General features: G+C 42.8%; 1 protein-coding gene across 6 annotated transcripts; it reads right to left on the bottom strand.

The window, feature by feature from the left end:
* shroom1 (shroom family member 1) lies at window positions 1–25,435 on the bottom strand. 6 transcript variants are annotated; one of them, XM_058627328.1, is made up of 10 exons: window positions 25,232–25,435; window positions 19,516–19,580; window positions 7,023–9,904; window positions 6,751–6,937; window positions 6,461–6,513; window positions 5,493–6,119; window positions 4,815–5,405; window positions 4,349–4,442; window positions 3,589–3,861; window positions 1–2,197 (listed from the first exon to the last, which is right to left on the bottom strand). In XM_058627328.1, exons 3-10 carry the CDS (start codon window positions 9,680–9,682, stop codon window positions 1,943–1,945), a joined length of 4,740 nt encoding a protein of 1,579 aa, XP_058483311.1. In that variant the 5' UTR covers window positions 9,683–9,904; window positions 19,516–19,580; window positions 25,232–25,435; the 3' UTR covers window positions 1–1,942. The 6 variants fall into 6 exon arrangements, with proteins under 6 accessions (XP_058483311.1, XP_058483312.1, XP_058483315.1 ...); XM_058627329.1 differs by lacking the exon at window positions 19,516–19,580 and adding an exon at window positions 24,485–24,527; XM_058627332.1 differs by lacking the exon at window positions 19,516–19,580 and having other exon boundaries at window positions 4,815–5,402.
* Between the last annotated feature and the right edge of the window lie 1,370 nt (window positions 25,436–26,805).

Here is a 26,805-nt window from a genome sequence, read left to right on the forward strand (position 1 = left end):
GAGAGGGAGAGCTTAATTTATTCACAATATTACAAACATCACAGGAATTTACAACTCCAAACCGGCCCTGGAAAACACAACTCAATATCTCAACAGAAAAGAAGTGTGAAGTGTGAAATAAATGAAGAGAAAGTGGATTTTTAGAAATGTGTCTGCTCTCGTCTCGTCAGCAGGGACTCACTCACTCACTCACTCAAACATGGTTTTTTCTTTCTTTTTAAATTGATTCTGTTTGTATCTGCGGTGTCAAACGGCCTCGAGTGTTTGAAACACAATCGCACAACAAGGCAAATATAATCCTACTTAACAAAAAACCCAAAACAAAACACTTTTCTTAGACCTCGACCGCTGTGAAATGTTTGCTGTTTGCTGCACAAACACCAACAAGAGAGCAAAAGGGAGCATTTATCCATGAGCCCAAGCCTTTCACTCACATTCTCTCTCTCTCTTTCCAAAATGGTGGTCCCTCTCTCTCTTGCATACTTGAGGAATTCCAGCACACTGCAGGGCGCGACACAAAGGTCTTTCTAAAGCCTCGGCGTCTGCGTCAGCAACAAAGGCCAAAACAAACATGCATCTGTGAAGCAAACGGAGGAACACGCTCATAAATCTGCAGAGAAATGTCGGTGGTGGAGAAAACACGGACGCAAGAGTTTTTCTCTCTGCTTCTTCAACCGCGATTTGTGTTCGTCAATAAATACAGTCAATCCGCACGCTGCAGCACTTTAAATATGAGTGTTTTCATAATGTTCTGACTTCATAAGAGCAAACACACGCGCGCACACACACACAAACACACACACACACACACAGGTTTCTATCAAAAACACTCAGACGGATCAGGGCAATGATGAATAATAACAACACAACTATCAAAAATAATTACAAAAATAACCAGGGAGCAAAAGACGTGAGATTACTTTTGTTGAGAGTGTGATTTGTGTGTGTGCTAAGGGCTTTTTTTTTTTAATTAGATACTGACATCAATGTTACACACGTGTAAAAGGAGGGGGGGGGGGGGGGGGGGTTAGACTGTGGAGGGTAGTGAATACAAAATGAGTTTAAGACACCTGAAGTGAAGATTGTGGACTTTCCTCTTATTATTTATTAAAAAAAAGTATTTCAAGTATCATTTGTCACTTCTGCGACAAAAGGGACAGATTTATAAATTAATAAAGGGCTTTAAAGAGGTTTTTAAGACATGAGCTCAAACTTTAGTGATATTTGCACATGTCAAATCAGAGTGGATGGAGTAAGTAAGTAAGTAAGGCTTCTGTTTGAAATTATTGTGAGAAACAAATCAGATGTTTGAAGAAATGTGCATTTATGTATCATTACAAAGTGCTTTTTTTCATCTCGTTCACCTTTTTTTGGTTGTTTTTTTAGTGCCTTTCATTTGAAACATTAAAAAATAAGAAAATTAAAAAAAAGATTTTCTACATCTATATGATACAGTACACTCAGGCCACTCACTTTCACTGAAGCCCTATATAAATCTTAAAGCTTATCATAGTTTCCAGACGTGCAGACACAGAGCTGGAGCACGACCGTCTTCATGAAATAAGAAGAAGAAGAAGAAGAAGTTCACACTGAATTCTAACAGCGGGACGCGAGGGTTTCCACACGGCGGCTCTAACGGAGAACGTTCCACAACAACAAGGCACACAAATAAACAGAAAGATCTGTTTGAAGTCACAGTTAGACTGACGCTGCAGACAGAGGGTGAACCGCCTGGGTTCAGTCTCGACAGTCGATGATGAGTTTCTCCTGTAGTGCTGTCAAACTCTTAAAAAAGGGACAAAAGTACCACTTCATTTCCTTATCTTGTGTCTGTATGTGGCAGAGTGACAAACCTCTCCTCCACACATCCTCATTCACAGCGGGGCTTTTTTCCCCCGTCGCCTCTCTCCTCCTCCTCCTCCTCCTCCTCTCCTCTTTTTCTTCACAGGACGAGGCTGGTGGACAGAGCCTCCAGCTGCTCCTCTCCCAGCCTCTGCTTCTCCTCCAGGTCCTTCTGCTGGATGAGCAGCGACGCCTTGGTCTGCACGAAGCGCCGGTAGTCCTGCAGCTGCGCGCCGGACAGCTGCCGCGACAGGAACGTGGACACCAGGTTCTCTCTCCGGTCCAGGTTGTCCTTCAGGTCTTTGGCGTCCTCCCACTGCTTGCACAGCAGACGGTGGCGGCTGTCCAGAGATTGCTGCGTAAAGAGACGCACGGGGAGACAGAGGCGGTGAACGGTCGCACTCATACCTGGCTTGTTTTGATAGAAAGTAGAATGTTTAAGAGACAGTTTACAGAAACCTTGTTAAAGAGAGTTATACAGTTTTTTAATGGAGAGCTAATACATCACTGGAGTTGTAAAAGTTGTTGGGATCATGTTTCAAACAGCCACGGGTCAGCAGGTGCAATCTTTCCTTGTGTCAACAGAGGGCAGGGTAGATGCAAAATGTCATCGAAACCCAGGCTTGAGTTTCGGTGAGTCAGTGTAAATACCAGTGTTACTGATAACAGCAGGAAAACAAATGAGCCTCTAACAAGCCCTGAGTGTACGCCGCGTGTTCAGCAGCCTCGTCCATTCATGGATGAATCCAGACGTCTAATGCATCCATGCAAACATAAAATAATTCTGAATAAAAAACACACAGAGTGATAAAAATCTTTTAAGAATGTAAAATAAAGACCTATTGGAATGAAACCAGTGTCAGGAATTAAATCTTCTGGCTCAAACGCGGACTAAAGCCAATAATGACCAATTAACCACTCTGATAAACCCCGGCATGCATTTTTTGAATTCCACACAGTAAGAAAAAAACCATGACTCTGTGAAACTTGCCCTTCAACTTTTCCCCAAAGTCTCTGTTTGCTCTCTCGCTCTAACTCAAACACAATGAGAGCGCGTCTGAGGACAGGGGAGCAGCCGTGCGGCTCGAACGCTCACTCGTGGTCCACGGCTCACCTGAAACTAAACCGGCTTGCGCTGCATCGTGACGTCTGCATGGCAACGTGAAAGTGCATCGCCCTCGGGGAGCGCATTCACTGGTGCGCTAATATGGAGAGAACATGGTGGTGCATTTGTAGATTTTAAGTGGTTTTATGGACTTTCCGATGATCATTAATCACAGATATCAGTCATAGGGGCTGCACCAACAGCTAGACAATGGTTTTTTGCTTTTTAATTGACATTAAGTTCTCAGATTTTTCTGAGAACTTATATATTCCAAAAAGGAATATATATCTTTGGTTTGTGGACGTAACAACACATTTGGAGGATTGGGAAACAGTGATCGACAGTTTTCACCATTTTGTGCTCACTAATTGATTTCTAATTGACAACTCAGTTATATTTAGATATTTTGGGAGATTTTTGGGCATTTACAGCTTGTGAGAGAAAGCACCAACAAACAAAAGTGATAAAAATGGACGTTTTCAAGTCCCCAATTATCAGATAACTACACAAAATTGCAGTGAGGAACTTTTATATTATTGCCATATGTTCCTGGAGATTACAGAATAATTAACACATGTAGAGGATTAGATTAGATTAGATTAGATTAGATTGGGCCCACAGATCTTCTGGTCCCTCCTCACCTTCTCCTCAGCATCTGTGTGCTGGTCCACGGTGCTCAGGGCGTTTTGAACCCTGGCCAGCCGAGCAGAGAGGCACAGCAGCAGGCTGACCACCCTCTCCAGGTCTCCGATGAACAGGTTGTATCTCTCCAGCTCCACTGACTGACAGCACTCTCGGACCAGCAGCTCCAGCGCCTCCCCCCGGCCCGTGTTCCCCTCAATGTCCACCTGGAGGTCGTCTCGCATCTTCTCCAGGGAATGTAAACGCTCCCCGATACGTGACACTAACAGCTGCTGTGAGAAGAAATGTACGTAAGAAAAATGACTTCATTCTAATTTTAGATACTAATTAACATATTATCTAACAGATAATAGGATACGTGACAAAAGGCAATCAGGAGAAAAGGGGAAGGCTATTAGCTCAGGCAAACATTAGACACGTTGGAGACACTGATAAGAGGCAGACAGTACATCATGTGATAAGGAGGCGCAGCAATCTCCGCTTGAACTGAGTCACTTCAGGCCAAACAGCATCCAGATGGTATCCATATAAAACCTATGAGGCCACGGCTGAAGCATTTAGTTCACAGTTTGTCTCCTGCTCTGCCTGGTTTATCATTAACCGCCTGTTCACAAAGCTTGCACTATCTTTTTTATTTAAAACCGTATTTCTGTTCTGATTTAAAAAAAAAGAGGAACTTAAGGATTTCAATGGTAAAAAAAAAGATATACATGTGTGCTGTAAGACACCGTCCATTCTTTTGCATGAGTTAATAACTACCTTCTTCTCAGCGATATCACTTCTGCTTTGCAGGTCTGTGTGCGGACGTTTACGGCCGTCAGGAGCCGACTCAGCACCGTGGACCACGTCAGGACTGCAAAGACATAAAAGACATGTTTGGGTCAATGTGTCTCCTCCTGTGTGTGAAGGATGTACAGTCACATGTCGCTCACGCTGCACAAAAAACCCAGGGTCATTTAGTCATTTCAGAAACAATGACTGCATTTGCACATTCCTTGTGTATCTGAAAGTGCGATTACAGAAGCAGAGTGTGTGTGTGTGTGTGTGTGTGATTCGACAAAGCTCAGATGATTAGGATTTCACCAGGATCACATTCCACGGTGTTGAAACATTAAAATAAGAATCCTAATCATCATTGTTGCACAAGGACAATGTCAACTGTCTTTTCTACAAAAAACAACACGTGTAACATTTGAGTTTACTGTGCTGTTTTAAGTTCATGCACCTTTCCGTTGCTCCTCTCTGCTCCTGCTTTTTCTTGTAGTGTTCCTCCATTAGCAGCGTGTCCTCCGACAGCAGCTGCTCCATCAGCATCAGCGCCGTTTTACGATTGGTCAGCGGGTAGAACACTCTGGCCAGCGATTGGTCGGCACTGACCACTGCTTCTACAAGCTCACCCCACTCAGGTTTCTCACGGGGCTCCTCCGCGCTCTCGGTCTCTCCCTCTGGTGCTCCCCTCGCCTCCACCTCCTGGTGTTTTTCTTCCGACTTGTCCTCCTCTGTTTCTGTATTTGTCTCCTCTTCCGCTTGCTGAGAGACGTCTGCGTCAGAGACAGACGTGCGGGGAGACACAGGCGTCTCATTTGTCCGGGTCTGAGGAGCTGAGCCGGTGGACTCGTCTTCAAACATGTCGTCCGTCAGCCCTGCATTCTGGACTTCCTCTGTGATGTCTTCTTCTGGAGGTAGAATCCACAGGGACGGATCTGTGGTGACACCGCAGCTCAGAGACACTTCTTCATTCGGATCAGGTGGTGGTGGGAAGTCATCGCTGGGTTCATCCACCGACAGATCTCTCTGTGATGTAGTCCTGACTCTGCTGGAGGACAATCACACGAGAGAAACATCACAACACACTAACACAAATCATCAATATTCAGTGAATAGAGAGGGAATCTACTCTTACCTGAAGCAAGGCCTGATTTCACAAGGAGGCTTTGTCTGGATCGGGGTGGTGGGAGTGGATTTGATCTCCTCACCGGTGTCCGGACCTCCGGGCGATGGTGTCTCACTGGGCAGTCTGCTGGACCTGGACTCATCTATGACAGGCTCGTGACATCCAGGAGATCCAGAGTGAACTCTGGCTTGGGACGTGGAGGAGGAGGCTGGGGAGGTGGATCTACTTGTACTCACCGTCACATCCACCCCTGGCTCAAAGTTCTGCTTCAGTGGGCTTTTTTTCTGGGTTTGGTTCTGCATCTGTCCCTGAGTGCTCTTCTGACCAACAATGTCTGGTTCTTCTCCGACTTGCTCTGTCAGATATTGTCTCCTCCGCTCTCTCTCCAGCCCCTGGGCTTCTCTGACTTCAGTAATAAATGAAGAACTCCTCCTGTCCAGGTCTAGGCCTCCTGACCCAGTCGAACGTCTCCACAGTTGATCCAGCTGCTCAGAACTTTTACTTAAAGCCGAGGGTCTTGTTAATTTCAAAGTCCCAAGCTCTTCCATGGACTTCCCCCTCTGTGCGACCACACGCTGCTGGCCGCCCGCTAACATTGGCTTTACCAAGGAATCCTCAGTGATGTTTATCTGGGGACTGAGACAGACATTCAGCATCAAATATAAGGAAGTAATTCATATAAAAATGGTGAATGAAGAGAAGGAAATGGCACATTTGTGACATTTAATAAGCATATTCTTTAGAGCTAAAAATGTTTCACTCAATGATTCTTCTGTTCGCATTCGTGCATATTTCTTTTGAGAGGAATGCTGCTTTGCTGGAGCAGGTGGGTGTTGACCTTCCAGTGTCACAGTGAATCAGGCTAAGATTTAAAGTCTGTGCCACAGTCAGTGCACACATCACTGACCTACAGTAATACTCTGCTGGACCTAAAACCAATACAAATGCCCCAATTTGTCTGCTGTGCTGGTACATACCTGCAGGTCTCCATAGCATAGATTGGTGACGGCTCCTTCTCGTACTTGTGTGCCTGCAGAGCACGAAAAAAAACAAAAAACAAAAAGGTTACACACTTTCCTCTGAGCTCAACAGAAGACGATGTAAAAGAATTTGGCAGATGCTTTTATCCAAAGAGAATTGTAAGTGACAGCCGACAGCAATTTGGGATTAAGTGTCTCGTCCAAGGACACATCGGCATGTAAACTAGCAGAATGAAAGATGACCCAACTCCACTTCCGCCCATATTAAGTGTCAAGAAATGTCTTACCTGAAATGCATGTGGCGTGGATGTTGACCTATTCCTGTAGAAATCCGGAGGATCTGGTTGGTCCAAGAGGCTCTCTGCTGAGGCAGACTTCCCCTGACAGGGGCCTTGGCTCTCTCTCCCTCTGGGCTGATTTGCCTGGCCAGCATACTGACCTGAACAAGACTGTGCTGAGAAGAACTGTGCATACCTGTTTGATGAAAATAGAATACTTTACAACACAAGAAAAAAACACAGCATCAAGAGTTTTCTTCATCTTTGTTTCTCTCTCTTACCTGATAGAGCTGTTGGAGGAATCGAGGATGCGACCTGCAGAGTGGGGTCTGGGATGCTTCTTCTTTGTATTTTTGCCTTCAATATTCCCCGATACAGGCCTGGGGCCCCAGTCGAATGGTTTCTCCCCCAGAGAGTGCCTCTGCCTCGGTGGAGGAGGTACCTGAGGAACTGGTTGTTGTGGCTCAGCCACTTTCTGGTTCGTCTTACGCTCCATATACTCCACCAAGGCCTTTTGCTGCAGATGTTTCAGGTCCGTTTTTGAGGTGCTTGATGCTGAAAGGGCACGACCTCTTGTCTCAAACAACTTCCTCCGGGCTGCGACAAGTCCCTGCTCTCCCTGCTGCTCAGGTTCCTCTTTTTCACATTCAGCTGCAAAGAGGTTCTCACTTTCATTGCCAAACGAGTGGCAGGCAGAGTGGGCGGGGGTACCACCGAGCAGATTGAGTTTGTCCGGCTCCGAGAAACACATCTTCTTCTGCCCTGGAGTCAATCGCCTCCTGCCACCAATGCGTGGCACTTGTGGCTGAGCGACATTTGTTGGCTTTCCATTTTCCTTTTCGGTCTCGCCGTTTGCCTCCATTTGCTCCTGCCTGTCCTCTTCCTTTATACTCGGCCGCTCCATCTCCTCGGAGATCAGAGATGGAGTTAGTGTGTCTGTGGATGTCTCAGAGTCCAGTGAAGTGGAGAAAGAGTGAATCACTGTCGGCCTGAACTCAGGTTTTTGCCTGATACGGTGTGGCCATGACAGCTGCAGGTCCCTCCTTTTAAAAGAGGTCTCCCTCAGGACTTTAGACTGGGCATCCTTCAGCTTCTCTTTGTAGTACTTTTTAAAGGAGTCATCAAGTGTGTTACAGGCAACATCCCCTCTATCGTTTTTCCTCATGTCATCTTGTGGAAGTCTCTCATTGTCATTTACCAACACATCTCCATGACCTAGTTTGTTGAGAATTGCTTCCTTTCCTTTAACGCCGACATCAGAATCCTTTTTGGGCTGTAGAGCTATCCTGTTAGCTTCAGTGAGGTGATAGAGAAGCGGAGTGGTTTCTTTGTTTATCCTCTCGCTGGCTACATCCCCTAAAGGCTGCCGTTTCCCTCTCTTTGCCCGCTCTTCTCTCTTACAGTAGCCGGGCGGTTCGTTGCTTATTAGTGAGGTGACTTCCTTCGTTTGCATTGCAGAATGTGGGAGGCAGTTTCTATCAGGTCCACAGTAGAAAATGGGGTTGTTGGCAGTGTGGCGACCGACCTCTTTATTCTCGATCATGTTGATTTCCTCTAAGGTGTCAAAGCTTTGAGAGGAACGCACTGAGCTGAAGGACGGTCTGTGATTCTCCTGATCCTGACTTCTGGAGGACATGTCTTTGCCCTCGGACACAGAGGTGAACCCCTCTCTCTCGTCTGGAACTGTATCGCTGGACGTGCTAGAACTCTCACGGAGAGGTCTGAACAAATTATCCATAGTGCTGTGGCTTCTTTCTTGATCTCTTATTCGGTGCTTCTCCACCACAGTGGAGCCCTCGCTTCCGGCATCAGAGCCGCACACGGACGCACCGCTTGAGTCGGACAGCTTAGACAACCCTGTGACAAAGTAGAACTGACCCTTGTGTTGGATGCTGCTGTTGGTAAAACTATGACCAGCATTCCAGGGGCTCGCAGCACGAGTCGGCTCTGACCCGAGACAATCATGAGCGGAGTGTGCCCTCTTGCGTTGGCTTTCAAAGTTACTATTACTACCACTGGAGAGCCGCGTGGGTTTAATGTGCTCAGACTGGCTCATGCTTCGGGGCGGAGATCCACTTGAAACATTTTTGGATTTGCGCTGCTCAGGGGCAGCTTTGTTATCCATGATGAAAAGGTATTCTGGATTCAGTGGAACTCTCGTCTGATCGTGAGTCTGAAGGTGAGGACGGAAGCCCGGTGGTTGCTGCAGCTGAGGGGCCTTCCAGACTGCAGATACAGAGTCAATCTTGAATCCTGATTTGCCCGTATCTGAATTAACCTTCTCGTGGCTTTGGGAATTCAAACAAAGTTGCTCTGAGTGGAATCGACTGTAAGGTCTGGACTGTTGTTGCGACTGTACATGCTGGGGTTTAACCTCAGAACTGTTGTGTTGGACCCTGGTGTTCTCCAAGTTTTTTGTGGCTATGAAACTATCCATGCGTGCTGGGACTGGAGGAGGATACACAGGAGGAGGAGGAGGATTCTGAGTCGGAGCCCCCAAAGGTACCTCTTGATTAGAGAGTGCTTTGTTGTTGTTATGGAAACCGTCATTGCTGTTGTGTTGGTTTACATTGGTGCTGGAATTGTTATGATAGTGCTGAGAGATAGCCTCCACAGAGCGATAGAGCTGGTCCATGGTCTTGGAATCAGACTGCAGGACGTGGCCGGGATGGTAAATGGACTTTACATACTTAAGATCCGCATAGTGGCTGAAGGAGCTGGAGTGGAGGTCATCTTGCAGGAAGGGAGGCGGGTAGTCTGGGGCATTGGACCCACCAGAAAAGGAGCTGTACGCAGAGTCTCCTTTGCCGTGTTGGTGGTGGGCGAGTTGCTCGACGATGCTGCTGTTGGACTTGGCTGGGGAGAGCCGGCTGACAGGCAGGCTCAGAGTATGCAGGTCCACGTTGCTCATTCTCTCAAAGTGGAAGTTGCAGGAATCCATGGAGGACCGGGACAGATGGCATGAAGGAAAGGGCAGGGTTTGTATGTGTGGCGCGTGTGTGTGTGCACTGATGCATGAGTGTGCTTTGTTGGTGAAACTGGGTAAAGTACCACCAAAACCTTTTGCACCAGGTTGTCAGTCACACTTGCCACTCATTAGGTCATTTTCCTGCCTCCTTTTTTACTTTTTCAAAGCCTCTTGGTAAAGTCTTCTCAGTCGCTCCTGTGGGATAAAACACAAAAAAGTACAGACTTGTTATCAGCCTGAAAAGTTAGCTCTCTTAAATCTCTCCACACTATCAGTATGTACATAATGTGATTTTTGTATGATAAGACAGGAAGAAATTACTTCTTCTACTTGTTAATAAAAACCATCCACGCAAAATAAATAAATAAATAATAAATGAAGGTGCCGGGAGGCAGTAATTCATCAGTGAACAAAATCTTTGTCTGACATTTCTAGGTCAAATTCCTCCTGAGAGAAATGTTTTGTTCACAGTTTTCACATTTTTTCTAGTAACAGGTTCAAATGTTCTGCAGCATGAAGACTTTAAAATTCAAGGTTTTTAGTCAACATAGATTGCAGATCAAAATAAGGCTGTGTCAAAATAGTAACAGGTATGAAGGTACCTAGTAAGCTAGCTAGTTTAAAAGCCATCACTGTTCTATAAAATCAGCACTGAGATCATGTCATTTCCTTCATGTGTGACTGCAGCGTGGCTTTGTGGGTCAGTACAGTTCACCACCTGCTGAAGGGAGTTTGCCATTTTTTGCATCAGCGAGGCCCCTAATGAAGGGCCATGAGGTCAGCGGTGCATGTTGCAGCACACGCGCAAAAAATGTCAGGAATTCCATATGGATCTACCAAAATATGTGAAGATTAGTCATGTGACAGGTACATAATGCCGTGTTACACAGCCCTCTGGCTAATGAAGGATTGTCTACCTTTGGCCCAGGTTCTTGAGACAAATGAACCAAATACAATTCTTATTTAAACGTCCAACTGAGACACAGTCAAGCAAAATAAACCCATAAAATATTTGCAAACACCAAATTTTTAAAATATTAAGGCCTCTTATACTGGATTTGCTGAATCACTCATACTATACAGGACATTAATTTAAAGACTGGAATAAATGGATACATGTTTTATGTCTGCTCTCTTCACCTGAGATCATCAAATATCAGGTGAACCCAAGTCAGTGAGCGGCTGTTAGTTAATGGTAGGTTCAGATTTTACCACAGGCTCTAATGACGGAGCAAATGGCCTCTCTCTTGTGTGACCTGCATGTCCTTTAGTGTCATCGAGTTGAAGCTGCATACCTGTCACGCACACAGAAAGGTCAATGTTGCCAATAAAACAAAGACAAGCCAACCAGTTCATCAACTCTGTGCCTCACCATTGTGTTAATTATCCCTCTTCATTCTCTCAAAGAATTTCACCAACAAAAAGAAATGCTGACTGACAAAGAAAATGCACTGAAATCTTCTTTATGATTAACTGACCAAAATGTTCCCAGGTTTGTTGAGCAAGCTGAAAACCCCTGACGCAAAGATGATACTGGTGGTCGTTTTGCATACACACAAAAAACCACCTCCCAGGAGCCTTTCAAACTACAGTACTAAGGGGGATTCCATGTGTTTATCACGGGCCTTCTGATCTATGGTGTGTCTGTGTGAGCCTGGCCCTTCTCTTCCCTCAGCGAACAGAGAGGGGTTCTCGAAACAGGGGAGCGCTCAAGTGGAAGTGATGGAGGGGACAGGCAGTGACTAAATGTACAGAGGGGAGAGAGAGGGAGGGAGGAAGGGAGGGAGGGGGGTGAGGCAGAAGGTGACCAGCCCAGACAAATACCCTCATACACAAACCACAACAACAGAAGACAAGAGAACGGAACAATGACAGCAGAAAAGCTGAACACAAAACTAGAGGAGTGCATGAACAGTCAAAACAGAGCGGCTGCTGACTGGGAACCACCTGGTGAAGGAAACTTGCAGAACAGTTTGTAAACTAACTAAAAAAAGATAGCAAGAGAAAAAATAAACTGGAAAAACTCACCCAAACTTTGAGGCCAAGTTGCTGACCTTCCTAGTTTCCATAAGAGAAATAAATATGTTTCCCAAGTTTCAACTTAAATGAGGATAAGCCAAATCATTTCCTCCCCTGTTTCTCTTTTAAAACATCTTTCTTACTCTGAAGAGGGACCGGACTAAGTAACCAGGAGAGCCAGATATTAGAGGGAAGACTTCTACTGAGTCCCTTTCTCCCCCCACAGAGACCCAAGGCTGCAGAAAGGGACCTGCTGATTGGCCAGCCTATGACGTCCGGCTTTCTGATGCACAATGAACCCAGCGGAGGGAATATTTCACTGCCACAGATAGCTGCGAGTGCTGCCGGCAGCCTGATCAACAGAGGGAGAGAGGGGAGAGAGAAAGAGAGAGAAAAAAAAAAAGAGGCCTCGCATTCCTGGCCGGCTTCAAAGACGGAGCAGAAACCGGGCGCCATTCATTCCCAAGGCCCTGAGCCGGGCACATGGAGACTGGCCAAGGCAGGAGGGAGAACAGAGGAGGGGAGGGGGTCGCGGTGGGTGGATGGATGACCTCCCAGCCTAACACCCCCCCCCCCCCCCCGCAGCCCCCTCCCAAAAAAAAGAACAACCATCCCCACCATCACCCTGATTTTTCCTCATTAGTCTCCTCTACTCTACTCGTGACCTGACAGTTAAAGTTACTGCTGTATTATGACTGATGTGATTTATTGATAAGTATGCTATCGGTGCCAAGTAAACCATAACAAACATTAAAACCCACAATTGCATGGATCAAAACACACCCTTAATGACCCCATCCACTTTCAGAAGCCCTGTGTGACCGTCTATTGTCGGACAAAGGCCGTCCCTGCCCTCTCTATTGTTTTCTGTTGTTGCTGTCAGAGGTGGAGCTAAGCTACGTAATAGTTTGTTAGTTTTTCCTGTAAGAACATTGTCAAGCAAACTGGTGCAAAGAGCTGTAACCAGGTTCTGTGGTTGTGTCTACCTGATAAAAACACAACTGTTGTGTATACATCTGCCATGACTCGAGACAGATCTGGACTGAATGAGGTACTTTGATTTATTACAAGTTGGAAACACACAAGACACTCCTACTCATACCTGCAGAGGCATTTGTTTATCTTGTGGGCCAATAATGATGTCTGAATACTTTGAGGAACAAATCAGATTTTTAGCTTTAAAATCATTTCCACACGCAATTACATGAGAAGTCCACAGTAGGGATCAACAAACTACAGACACATCTAAACAAAGATAAGCTCATGATATCCACATTCTGCCAGACAACTAAGCTTAAAATTCTACCACGTTGGACAGAGGGAACTGCAATGTGTCCGATAAAGTGAGAGCAAGATTGGATTTAGTGAACCAATGAATGAGAGAGGGAGATTATACACAGGGTCGGCCTGATTGAGACGTATGCATGCAGACACGAGACGAGACCAAGAGACATCGGGGAAGCCGAGGGAAGACAAAAACAGAAAGGAGATGACAGAGTGTGGAGGATGACAAAAGCGATGCCACAGAAAGGCAAAATAAGAAACTGGGAAGACAAAAATAATTGAGAGCGAGACAGGGAAAGAATAGTTGTTGACGCTGTGCCAAAACCTATAGTCTTGTTAGCTGCACTGGCACAGCGACCGTACATCTGCTGACAACCAAGAGTTGACAAAGCCCTGGGTCTATGAGGAGCTAAATGGATTGGTTGTATCCTTCCTTGAATCTCGTGTAGTAAAACATGAAGAAATGTTTCAGCAAACACGTTTGCCTGTTTAACAAAGTGTAATTAATATGATTACCGATCACTGCATACCAGCTGCTGGCTCGCATGTGAAGGTTTCAGAAGAATTTTCATTCAAGCAATGACTAATGACACCTGCCTACCTGCAATGACTAATGACACCTGCCTTCCATGAGCATCAAACAAAAAGAGCAAATAAAGTGTCTTCACTATGATGTGTGACCTGCACAAGCCCGGCTGATGAATCAGTCATTGTACTGAGAGCAGAATTCCTCAGAAGAGATCTTGGCTACATTCATTTTTAAAACAAAAGGACATATGATGCCAGTCCTGGTGTCTGGTTTGCCGATTTGCTTAGTGCTATCCAATCCAACTTTATTTATAAAATATGAAGCTATGGCTTCCTGTGCAATAAAAATAAATCATTTATTTTAGTTGTAATGCCAATGCTTTTTATCCAATTCAAAATGTCTGCTGTGATGAAAGCCTGTAAAGTGATTTAAAAACAATGCTTTACTTCTCTGGCTGTATGTAGACAGCATTCCTACTTTGTTAGGTTTAGCCGCAACACAATCGTATTTATGCTTTAAACCACCATAGGGTTAACATTGTTTCACTAACCTTTTAGCGCAAGAGGGCCATAATTTATCGTCACAATGTACTTTTGACATACTGTACGACCCTATTTTTGAGCTGACCTCAACATTTACCTGGTGCCTTCAAATCACAAATGTTTTCAAAGCCTAAAACAGATGGAGGGGCCATCACAATAGCAACAATGCTTAGCTATGACTTTACTTCTGGGCTCAAGTCTCCCACAGGACCTCAAAGACATCATTGCCATTGTCTGTTGACCAAAGAGAAACAGAGAGGAAGCCGTTTTTGAAAAGGTGGAAGTGCTCGGGTGTTGATTACAGACAGAGCAGGGCATCGAGTGGCGGGAAAGGGAAAGCTGTGTTGTACTGAATCATCAACGTCTGCGGTGAAATTTCTCCTCCGTGTAGGAGTAGAGAGCTGCTTGTTGCTGGGCGCTCACGGCTCAGACCAGTGTCTAAAAATCTCTAGCCGACCACAACCAGCTGTCACAACTCAGTTGAACTGTGTTTCTACACCGACCTGGCCAAACTTGACAACATCAGCATTTGTGTGTCATGTTCCACCAAAACCACACAATACACACGCACCCACACAGCAGTAGCAAGATCAGAGAGAGTATATTAATAATCATTTCCTGGTTAACTATTAACCAGGAAAAGCTGGTGGGCAGCATTCATTTTAAAACTGAACATCGAATGAACTCTGCAAATGATAAACATCTTATTGCCTCCGAGTAGCATCTGAGAAGACAATTATTTTCGTATTAAGGACCCCCCCCCCAGAGTGCTGCAATATGATCTAGTTATGGTGATTTTAAATGGATACGGTAGGAAATCCTCCACTCTCAAATAGTAAAAGGCTGCGGGTTATTTTGTGTGCAACTGTGTCTACATGTGTATGCACATTACAGTGCCAGAACACACTAACCTGGGTCAAAGTCAGATGTGAAATAGTTATACAAGGGCAATCATGGACAACAAGGAACTGTACACCAAATAAAATGCTGTCCAAAAAAAGTTACATCACCTGCACCTTAGTCAAAAAATGACTTGTGTACAAGGCAGCAAACACTTCCTGATGTAAGGAGGAGGTCGCTATCAGTGTCATTGTAGAGAAGAGAGAGCATCTTACATAATAATCTACAAAAGCAGGAGATTACCTTATTTAGAGCAAACATGAGCTATCGCCAACAACAAGGGACCCACGGTGACAAAGGAGGTCCGTGACAAGGATACATGAGTAGATAAAAACACAGATGAGTGAGAGAGGAAAAAAAAAAAGGAGACCTGGCCTGGCAGGAAGCTGTGGACAAACACCACGGGGGAAGAAAATGATCCACTTCCTGTTCAAAAGGTGGGAAAACGCTCGCCGACTTCATCATAATGGAAAAATATCTTGGAGGAAAAACAACAGCTTTTGTTCCTGTGTTCCCAGTGTCTGTTTGAGCACAACTCGTCACTAAACACACCGTCATGTGGAACCGCATCTCTTCACTGAAGTTTTAGACCTGAGTCCAGGTGGTCAAGGACCGTAATGTGTTAGTCTCCATTGGCCTCTTGTCTGTGTTGTGAAGAGCTTTGGCGACAGTTTTATAGCTGATTTAACATCAGATCGCTGAGATTATCTCGAGCTGATCAAAGGACGAGAGGATACAGAGAAATGATGAACCAAGCAAACAACTCGTAATTCTTTCTTTGTCCACAAGACAAATACAGAGGGCTGACAACACTGAGGCCATAAACCACAAACTGTCAAAATATGGACGAGATTTTCCAGTGCCAGCTCAGCGTATGGTGGTGTCTGTCCTGCCCGGCTGCATATACACCACCTCTGTCTTGTTATATAATGAGCTGTGTGGTGTGAGCAGCTGACCGTGGACATGTCAGATGGAGGTATTCACCCGTGGTGGCCCGGCCCCAGAGCTGGTACTGCCACAGCCATGACACACCGCGTGAATTCACCAGCAGAGACACTGACTTCACAGTGCGTGCATTGTTCTTCGTTAATATAACCAATTATTAATTAATGTCACAGAAAAACAAAAAAACACAAGTGAGGTTCTGCATATTTGACATCAAGAGCAAATAAGAACAGTGCAACAAGGCAGGATGCAGAGCAATGAGGGTAAATACCACCATACAAACACATACAGATGATTAGTTTGGGTTTCTTGAAATATTAGAATGACAAACCAAAGAGTATCTTTCTGTCCACAGGCAGCAGAGAACAATGGCGTCTTTGTGCACGCCGCTGTACGTTGACACATCACACGTATTTAACGGTGCTATTCATGGAAAGCATTAATGCTTGAAAAATGTCATGCAAAAGCTGTTAATAGACTTACACAGTGAGTGCGGTGTCACTCGAAGGCCACATAGAATATGACCTAGTTGTCTGTGTACGTTGTTCTGCTGTTCTCGTTTGCATGATAATAAACAGTAACTGGCATTGTTTGGGGCCTATGTTAGGAGTAAAAAGCAAATATAATAAAACACTGCTATTTGTTAGTGTGCTGTATGAAACTTCTTAGAATCAGTCTCCTCCTTTCATCGGTGAGTAATTTCTCTGGACCTCACTTATTGTGTAGTTACAGCAAAAGGACCAGGTTTCCCCAGGTTTATCCTACAGAAATGTGTCATCAGGTGTTTTCTCTGCAGCCGTGTGGTTTTATTACCCACATAACGTACAGCATGTGCCACTAATGTACAAAAGGAAACTCTAACTGCTATAAGAAAATAAGAAAGCTAAGATAAGAGTAAAAAAAAAAAGATCTATCTACACAGATCAGAGATGGGACACAGGTGACACTTTATGGCAGTGTGGCTGAGGGTTGAGAACCTCGCAAAAGACAGAAAGGAATGTGTTTGGTAAGCAATCAGGGCAGGTACAGGACTCAGGAGGTACATCAGGTACAGCAAAGAGGTCATTGTTCTCAGTGCGACAGCGGAATTATGTTATGCAAATGTTATTTAAAGATGGATGCTTTCAGCTACATAATGTTCTATTTATCCAACACCATCAGACAGCATCATTTCACCCCTGTATCTGCAACAGATGGGGGTATTTGGGTTATTTATACATTGCTTTTTTCCATGGGAAAATACATCCCAATCCTTCTGCAGCCACACAAATCCTAAAATCGCCACATCGACACACTATCCTATTCACTTTAGGACACTCCGAGTCCATAATGAGAACTGGGTGTTTTCCCATCCAGTAAAGACTGGACCTCCTGGAGTGGTTAAAGTCAGGTTACAGTCACCAAACGAGCTGCTGAGCTCCGAGATAACAGAATTCCTCGTCTGGCCTTATTGCTTCCCTAGAACCATCTCATATGAGGCAATTAAAGCCAGAGTATCATATTTTATGCTCTGTTTGAAAAAAATATCGACCTCTGTGTTTGATAACCACCAAACCTGAACTAGAGTAGTCCTCAAATACCAAACGGTGGTGCGTGTACCGAGCTTCCTTTGATGGAAAATCAAAAACACTGTTCTACTGTATATCCTAGGGTATGTGTGAAGTAAATATGAGGAAGAGGAGGATGATGAGAGCAAATTACCTTATTGGGAGTAAATCTGCTTCCTGTGAAAAGTCTGTAGCTGACTTTGCTTGACCTATTTGTTGGCGAAAATGGTGTTACTATTTTAAAGGATCAATATTTTCTCAGGTGGTACTTGGTATAAAAACCTGGAGAACCATTGCTCTAATAAATAATTACAGAAAACACCTGTGTGGCTTAAATTTCAGACAACATCAGCTAAAAACCCAATGATTTAAGTGGATTTCAAGCATCTAATTCTTCCAAAGAGTCCCTGACATGAGAGGTAAAAGCTTGCAATGCTATCAGCAGGAGTCATTCACACGTGGATGCTCTGTTGCGACATGTGCATGTCAGTGACGTCATGTCTGGTAAGGAAGTAAAAAAACACAACGAAATATGAGGATATAGAGAGAAAACTGGATCATGGTCCTTTAAGGATGCTTTGAAAAGAATACAAAGGACAGATACACAATAAGCAACATGGAAACATGTGCAACACACATTTGAATTGCAAACTAACCTGCCGGGCTCAGAGCGAGGACAGGCAGGTGACATCGGCTTAATGACATCAACATAGTTGCAGGTAAAGTCAACAAAAGCACAGAGCTGAATGCACACAAAACTGGGACAAATTACTGACTGATTTTAGAGGTCAGAGACTACTTTAAGTCCAATTGTGGGTCTCTATGAACATACAAACGTTTGTGTTTATCATATAGACTTTAGATATTTGATATAGACTTTTAGATATTATTTAGAATTATAACATTTGTAAAATAAACAAGTAAAAAATATAAGTGCTGATCGAGAGCAGACCATAGCCAGCATGGCTGACTGCTAGGAAAAAGCCAAAAGCACACACAAAATAAGACAAAAAGTCTCAATACAAGCCTCATAAAAACATTTTTATAAGAGCCAAACATCTGGCAAACCATTAAATTCACCTCCAGTCTCCTCTTTCACACTCACACTGCAGAGTTTTCCTTCCTCTTAAACAAACCGAGAATAAATTTGATTTAGTGAAAAGTGCAGTGCCAGAAAAGCAAAAAAAACTGTACCAAGACCATAATAAAGTAGTTTAAAGTGCAAAGATTGTCAAGTTCAACATGCAGCTCAATGACTTCTCCATACACGGACTCTTACAGTTTTAAAATCACACCTGATGGTGATTGGCAGTTATTAAAATATCCTCTTTCAGCCTTTTCGTGTAGACATGGAAAACATCTGGCATTAAAAGCACTCGCTGCTTTCTGATACGTAATTAATCTGTTCCAGGTGAACACTCACAGTACATTTCTGTCCACAATGAAGTCACGCTCGTCTACGCTGTTCAGCCGTCTCAGTATACGAGCAACAAAGGGGGAATCAAGTGTGTCCATCGTCTACACAGGTCTGGGTTTTAGTCGGCAGGCAGAAGCAGACGATCGAGGGGTAGAAGGCCAACAATTCTTTCTATGTACAAGCTGAAAGATTCTCTCAAACTGTGGAAAGGTTTGCTTCATGCTGCAGAAAGCGATATCATAGACATTAAAGACAGTTATTATTTCATCAGGAGTCTGGTCGTTCTTTCTTACTTTGCAGCTCATTAACAACACTGACTGTATTTCTTTGACTCCATACCACCAAAAACAGAAAGTGGGAGCACAAATGATGTCCCGATAATTACAGGGATCCTCCTACACCTCAGGTTATACAGGTCTACATGCTGCAGATGATGATCTCCCATTATCTCTGACGAGATTAGCTTCATAACTGCCTCGCCTCGGAAACAGTAATCGGTAATCTAATAGCACTGATCATCACGCTCAGGAGTCAAGTGATTGCTAATCGCTATTGTATTTCCCCAGAGTCTGCAAACCATGGGTAATTTTGTCAACCAGATCACAAAGGACAAAGTTTCCTACTTCAGTGGAGGGGGAGAACACGAGGGTGGTACATGGCGGTGGTGGTGGTGAGGTGGAGCTTTAGGCTGTAAAATAAATCACACAAAGATTAAACTTCACCAGAAAACAGCGCAACACACTCTGGACTTTGTAACCCAGGAGAGAAGTATGCAGTGTGGTAGTCAGAATGTTGATGTTGCCTGACAAAGCACTGGTATGATTATTGACAGGGACCTTTTACTCTTTCCTGTGACAGAAAACACGCCCTTTTGTACTCGTTCTACTAATATTTTTACTTTTTCTCTGTTCGACTGTTTGACTTGGCTCCGTTACGTCTTATTCAAGACTTTTTTGTTTTGGCCCGTTCCAGACAGTTGATTATTGGACTCAAAGGTCGTATTTTTTTACGACAACAGATTGCGAGTTAAACGTACAAATATGTGCAGACAAGACCAAAAACAAGGCTGAAACCACCAACTGATGATCATTACTGTTGAATGACCTGTAGATTATTTGTTCTAATAAATGTCGTAAATGTCTAGTCCACTAAATGTCAAAAAATAATAGGGAAAAAGGGAATTTCTCAGAGATCAAAACAATGTCAACTGAAGATATTTACTTTACACTGAAATAGGACAGAGGAAATGATCAAACTTTTGTAAACTTGTGTAATTTCTTTAAATGGACCAACTCTTGGATTTGAACTTGGACCAAAAGGTTCCAGTGTAATAAATACAGGTGTCCGGGCCAGATCCCTCTCTGGACACACACAGAGACGCACAAAGACCAAGACATCAAGCCTCTATTTCCAGCCATGTCTGACAGCTGTAAATGCCTCTTTTATTAGACAATATCACCATATTACCGTGTCTGTGGGCGGCTCGGGTCCCGGTGACAACCCCTCACCCACACCTTTTCATCAGGAGCTATGAAATCTGAGACACCCCGTCCCCCCCCCCCGTCCTCCCCGTCCCCTCAGCTTTACTGTTGGCACAGTGGATTATGGTAGTGTAACACACACACACACACACACTAAAGTTCGTCCGTCTTTCTACAGTTCCCCCTCAAACACAAACAAAGGATGAATGGAAACAGTAACAGTCTCAAACCACCACATTTACTCATCATTTCTGCCTCTCTGTGTTAGAACACAGATCCCCCGACTGGAGCCCGCCTCGGCCCTTTGGAGTAAATGGGGGTGAAATCAATTTGCTGATTGGATTTTTAAATTGCTTTACTGAAAATATGATGCAAACATTTCCTAAAGGGATGTAAAACAAGTAAAAGATAGGTGATTATAAATTCAAATTGATAAATGAATCTGTTTAGAACCAAAAATGAATTGAAGAGGAGGCATGTTGGAGTTTGGGATGTTGTGGATATGACTTGGAAAGATATTTAGTTTGTTAGTACGGATGCAAAATATTAGACTTTTAGCCAACATGACGATATATTGGGAGTACTTGGGCTAATAGCTAATAGTTGTTTCTCTGTGCTCAACTGCAGAGGTCATTTAGTTTCTCCTGTATGGAAATTAACATAATATTTTGCCTACTCAGCAGAGGACAATACAATAACGTATAGAATTCAAGGAGGTAGGAGCCTATTTAACCTACTATTTCCGATTTTTTAAGCTTCTTAAATGTGAATATTTTCTACATTCCTTTGCTCTGGATAACAAAGAAATCATTAAAAGTTAATAATTTTTGTGATTTGAGAACATCATCATTTCCAGGTTTGACAAACACCGATCAACATTTTTTAAGCTTTTCTGATATTTTATGGAACAAACGATTAATCGATTAGTAATATAATCGTTAGTTGCAGCTCTCTCTCTTTTTATATATATATATATATATATATATATATATATATATATATATATATATATATACACACACACATACATACATATATATATATATACATATACATACACATACATATATATATATATATATATATATATATATATATATATATATATATATATATACATATACATATATATATATATATATATATATATATATATACACATATACATACATATATATGTATACAACAGGTAGGGTACTAGTACACCGACGCTACACACATACACACAAATGCCCACACGACATACGACACTGCCGCCTCACAATAAGAGTCCAATACAATAGTGAAGGCGTGGTCCTGACAGATAAACAAAATCTGACAGACAGACAGACGTATACATAACCATACACACTTTCCCACCTGCCCTCAGGGGGGTCTCAGGCGCATTAGCCACTGATAACCTTTGGCAGCCATTTGTCTCCTTCACATCCATCTGCTTTACAGGACTTGAAGAGGCCTTTTCTACTCGTCTGACAAAAGAGGGGAGGATGTGACAATATCTCACTACAGCAGACGAGCGAGTGGTCGAACGTAGAGAGGTAAAAATAAAACGCCCCCGTCTGTGTCTGTGGAAAAAGAGGACGGAGGTAATGAGGGAGAAGAGAAAACGAGAAGGTGGTGGAGAGAGTAAAGTGTACCTGAATCAGCACAAACCAGGTGTCATTCAGCACATGTATTAAGTTGTATTTCTGCTCACTTAACTCTGATATTAATGATATTTATCTTCCGACAAACTTCTGAAGGAAATATGTGGCTCTTTAGATGTTATTGTCCTACTATTTGCCAATGGGCGGGTAGAATACAGTCAACATTTAGACCTTAAACAGTTAGTGTTAAGAGTTATTTTAAACTGAAAAATACACTTTACACACCACAAAACAACAACGTGTCGTATGGTTTTGACTTTCACATTACAAGTAGTAATTTCAGCAATTGCTGTAACCAAAAGGTTAAAAATAACAGCTGTATTTCAAGTGACACTGTCCAAAATACTAATTTTAATTAGTCATTCCAAGTCATGCAAGTAAACACTGAATGGGAACTATATCTAAAAGAGCCTTTGAGCTCTTATTCTAGATAAATTATTCACCATGACCTTGTTATCAGTGTTTGTAGGAACCTTGGAATGATGCCTGGAATGACGCCATACAACATGAAGTGAACCTAAATACTGGCATGTTGTGATCAACCATGCATTTATCAGGATATAATTATTATTATTATTTATTTTTTTTTTTAAATAAAAATGAAATTAAATCCTATCGACAAGCTTGATGAACCTTGGGCAGCCAAAGTCTATTTAACAGGCACACATGTATCCTTGTTTATTAATAATGAATTACTTTTATGTTTGCTCCCTCGGGTGAACCAATAACCGCAGTTTCTTCATATTTTAAGTCACGTGCCAGTAGTTTATACTTCCACTAATAATCCTTTCACACATCCGATACAGACATTGTGAGTCAATCCTTTTTTTGTGTTCAAATAAATGACACCATTCTTTTCATTAAACCATTTACTTCATCAGCGCCACAAAGATAAGAGGTACTTATTTTTCTTAAAAACAACAATGCCAGTGAAGGCATCACATGGAGGCGCTCATGTGTCGTGACGACATCACAACACACTATTGTTTGTGAGAAAATGTAAACAACGCAGGTAAGAATAGAAACCGATGATTATACCTCTGCCACCTTCCCGTTACATCCTCGTCAATTATCTCACTCCGACACGTCACTAAGAGTTCAAAGTGAAACTGTGTAGGATTACCTCAGCTTAGAAAGATGTGTCAACCTTTCAACTTATTGATTCTGAAATGATCTGTACCAGTGAGAACATAATTAACAGTTACCTCATTGTTGCAGAGGTGGAGTAATACAGTCATTTTCACTGAAAGATGACAACTCCCATAAAGCTAAACAACAAACGAGAGCACCAACAACAGCTGTTCTGCAAACTGTTACACCAGCCTGACAAAGTCGTGTTCACAGGTGCTGCACTACACTAACTAATTCTGCTTTTTCTGCACGACATTGTCCATAAAACATGTATATATGTGTGTGTGCACATTCTAGTTTCTTCTCAAGGACAAAGACAGACAGAGACAGAGATCAGTTTACATATGGCCCATGGCTTTGTGACCCTTCTCTATTTTATATCCTGCCCTTCTATTTGCTTCACATCCTTTGTTCTGGCTTCCTTTCCTCTTTAATCTTCACACACACACACACACACACAAAGGTTTGCATAGCTATTCTTCCTAGGACAGCCAAAACAAAGCACCCCTAACCCCAGAAACCAGTTTATGCCTAACCCTTACCTTACTTCAATTCAAATCTTAGCCCTCAACTTAACCAGTTCCTCCAAAATGATGTTCTGCCTCATCAGGACTCAGGAGTCAGTACTTACATCCACTGGTGCATGAATAAGTAATGCAAGTTTTTATCACTGTGGCAACTTGTATTGCTTATCAGTTTGTGCCTCTCTTTGTCCAAGTACTGTATATATATATATATATATATATATATATATATATATATATATATATATATATATATATATTATACATGTGCATCGCACCCACATGCTCCTTCTCTGCAGTAACATCTGTGTGAGGTTCTGTTTGCAGCCTCCATCTCAGACTCTGTGGGTGTACCGGAGGAGAGTCGGGTCAGCACAGCAGCCGGAGCACGTCAACCAGCAGCAGCAGCAGCAGCAGCACACAGGGAGGCCAGTGTGCTGCTGCTCCTGCTCCCACCATCCGACCAACGCGCCGCATGAGTGCTTCAGTTTCAGCCCCAGCACAAAACACTAGTGTCTGGTTTCCTCCCAAAGCAGCCCTGCCATGGCCGTGGTGCCTTTTGTTCCCAGTTTAAATAAAACATACTCCAATCATTAGGCAGAAAGGCCCCTCCTGTGCATAATTCAGGAGCAGGTATCAAATGGAGGCGAGGAGATGAGGTTAAGGAAGGACACATAAGTGGTCAACAACAACAGACAGTGCATAAGTAATGGGCAACACAAACTGTATGGTAATGTTGTGATAACACACAGCGTCTCACACCATCCATTACAGTGCTGCAACAAACAAGCATGTTCATCACTGACTAACCTGTCCATGGAGTTTTCCAGGGCCAAAGGTTTGTTTTGCCACACTGAAAGAGCAACACCCAAATATTTAAGGTGAAAAAATGACAGTTTTAGTTTTATTACATTAAGCAATTTTGCCATTTTATGAAACGAACTATGAACTCATTAAACACCAATTAAAAAAAGTTTCACTGTTTGATTATAATATTCTAATGTTGTCATGTGCTTATATGGCAACTTGTTTTAAATAAATATTAATGGGAATATTTAACTGTAGCTTGACTTTACAAATCAAATCAGTATGTCACGTGTTCTGAAGGTGGATCCCAGGAAGAGTTTAGGCCACAGTTAATAATGCGGATCTTCATAAATATACAAATAAACAAAAATCGCAGTCAAATAATTATATTTTAACTCATAGCGTCCAGCTGTTGCTTAGCCCGCGTACATCATATCAACATAAATGTCATGTAAGTGTGACATTAAGGTGATTTCATAGTCGATTGCTTGAATATAATGAAGTTGACACATTTTATGGCGATCGACTAAGCGATTAATCGAGACGTCGTTCCACCTCTTTATGCAACAAAACAAGCATTACAACATCTACTTCACGACCTAGTAAAGTAAGTTTGACACAAAGAACTAGGATTATTTTCACAAAACCGTGTTCTTTGCTGGAAAAGTAAAGAACAGGTTGACAGTTGACGACCGAAACCGAGCTACCACAGCGATACTGGGTGCACCTGTTGCTACCGAAGTCTCGTACCTGCTCATTCCCGGAACAACTCTCCGTGTTCAGCCTTCTTTGAATCCTTCTCTCGTCTTCACGAATGGATGAAAAACCACACGCTAACGTACTCACTTCACTTTTAACTGCTTCTGTGTCGTGTGTTGAGAACCCTCCTCGCCGGTAATGAGCTTTTCCTTTCTCCTCCGCTCGCAGTTAGCTTCACCTTACTCCTCCACGGAGCGAGACAAGCGGATGAGAGGTAATGGAGGACCGCGTCGACCAATCAGAGGCGGCGGGAGGCGGGCTCACCGGGGAAACACGACATCCTATTGGTCAATCCGTGTTAATGGTGTTTTCATGGAGGGAGCAAGTGAAAACAGGAATATGTCCGTTTTTGTTTTCATGTTCTTCACTCCATGAGAGTCAGAGAGGAGGCTGACTTCTAAACTAACTAAGCAGCAGGGGATTTAATCTTAAATATTATATATTTAATATAATTATATTCAAACTAATTTCATATGTTTAAGCAGCCTTTATGGGGCCCTAAACTGAATTTGATGTGGGGGGCCCCATCCAACCAGTGAGGTTAGTAAAATCACAAAAGTGGCCTCTATTAATCTGCTTGAATTAACCAGTTTAATTACTTTGTTTTTTGAAACTTAGAACAGATGTGCAAATGTGCATTAAATGGGCAAATCTTCCACTACGAAATAAAACCAAATATCTAATATTTCTGGATTTCTTTAATATGTTAAAATGGCTCCTGCCGGTTGTATTACATTGTTATTATTATTATTATGTAATAATATATAACTGTGTCACTGTTAGTTTAAGTGCAGCTCATTTTAACTATGTTGTGTATTACTGGGTAAAATATAATACAATCAAACTACAAGTTAAATTATATTATACTTGATAAATGTATGGGGCTACAAATATATATAAAACAAAAACTATGTGACAATGACAACATATCAGTCCACAAAAGGGTTAATGTTCTCGGGGGCAGCACAATGTGGATTGAAAGCAGCTAATCATTTCTAAGAGGCTCTGCAATGCAATGCTATGTCAACTACTTTGAATACCTTTGCTTCTTTGCACATACAGATTAACAAAGTGACAGGAAACGGGAGGTCGACGACAGTAGCTGCTCATAACCACATGGTGGCAATTTATCCACAGGAGGTGTTTTTACTGATTCACAACAAATGATGTCAACACAAAGTGAAGGGATATGAACACATGATTCTACAGAGGCGGGTCACACGGTTAACAGAAATATAAGATCTTATATCATACTTCCGATCCCCCATATCTCAGATTATATAGCAGCTTTGCAGATTAAGGTATTGATTTAAGATTAGAGCCTTTTTTTGCACAAACTCTTTTTTAATTATGTTGAATTTACACCTGATATACTGTTAAGTATATCAAGTATTAGTTTTCTGACAAAGCTCGTCTCTTTTTAAACTAAATGCAACTTTAATTAGGACCAGGTTTTGGTCTCTATGAGGACTACTGGTGCTCTGTTTACGGACACTCCAGGTGTCCAGGTAAGAAAACCTAATGACATCACGTTTATCTAAAAACACTAAGAGCCCGAGATTCTC

This window comes from Solea solea, chromosome 4, assembly GCF_958295425.1.
Source record: "Solea solea chromosome 4, fSolSol10.1, whole genome shotgun sequence".
Taxonomy (NCBI): domain Eukaryota; kingdom Metazoa; phylum Chordata; class Actinopteri; order Pleuronectiformes; family Soleidae; genus Solea; species Solea solea.

What these genes read in the sequence shown, in the direction of transcription:
- shroom1 (XM_058627327.1), bottom strand. Translation starts at nt 9,682, where the DNA reads ATGGATTCCTGCAACTTCCACTTTGAGAGAATGAGCAACGTGGACCTG. An exon ending in GAAATCAGGCCTTGCTTCAG is followed by an intron (nt 5,406 to 5,492) that starts GTAAGAGTAGAT and finishes ATTGTCCTCCAG; the next exon opens with CAGAGTCAGGACTACATCAC. An exon ending in GTGATATCGCTGAGAAGAAG is followed by an intron (nt 3,862 to 4,348) that starts GTAGTTATTAAC and finishes TTCTTCTCACAG; the next exon opens with CAGCTGTTAGTGTCACGTAT.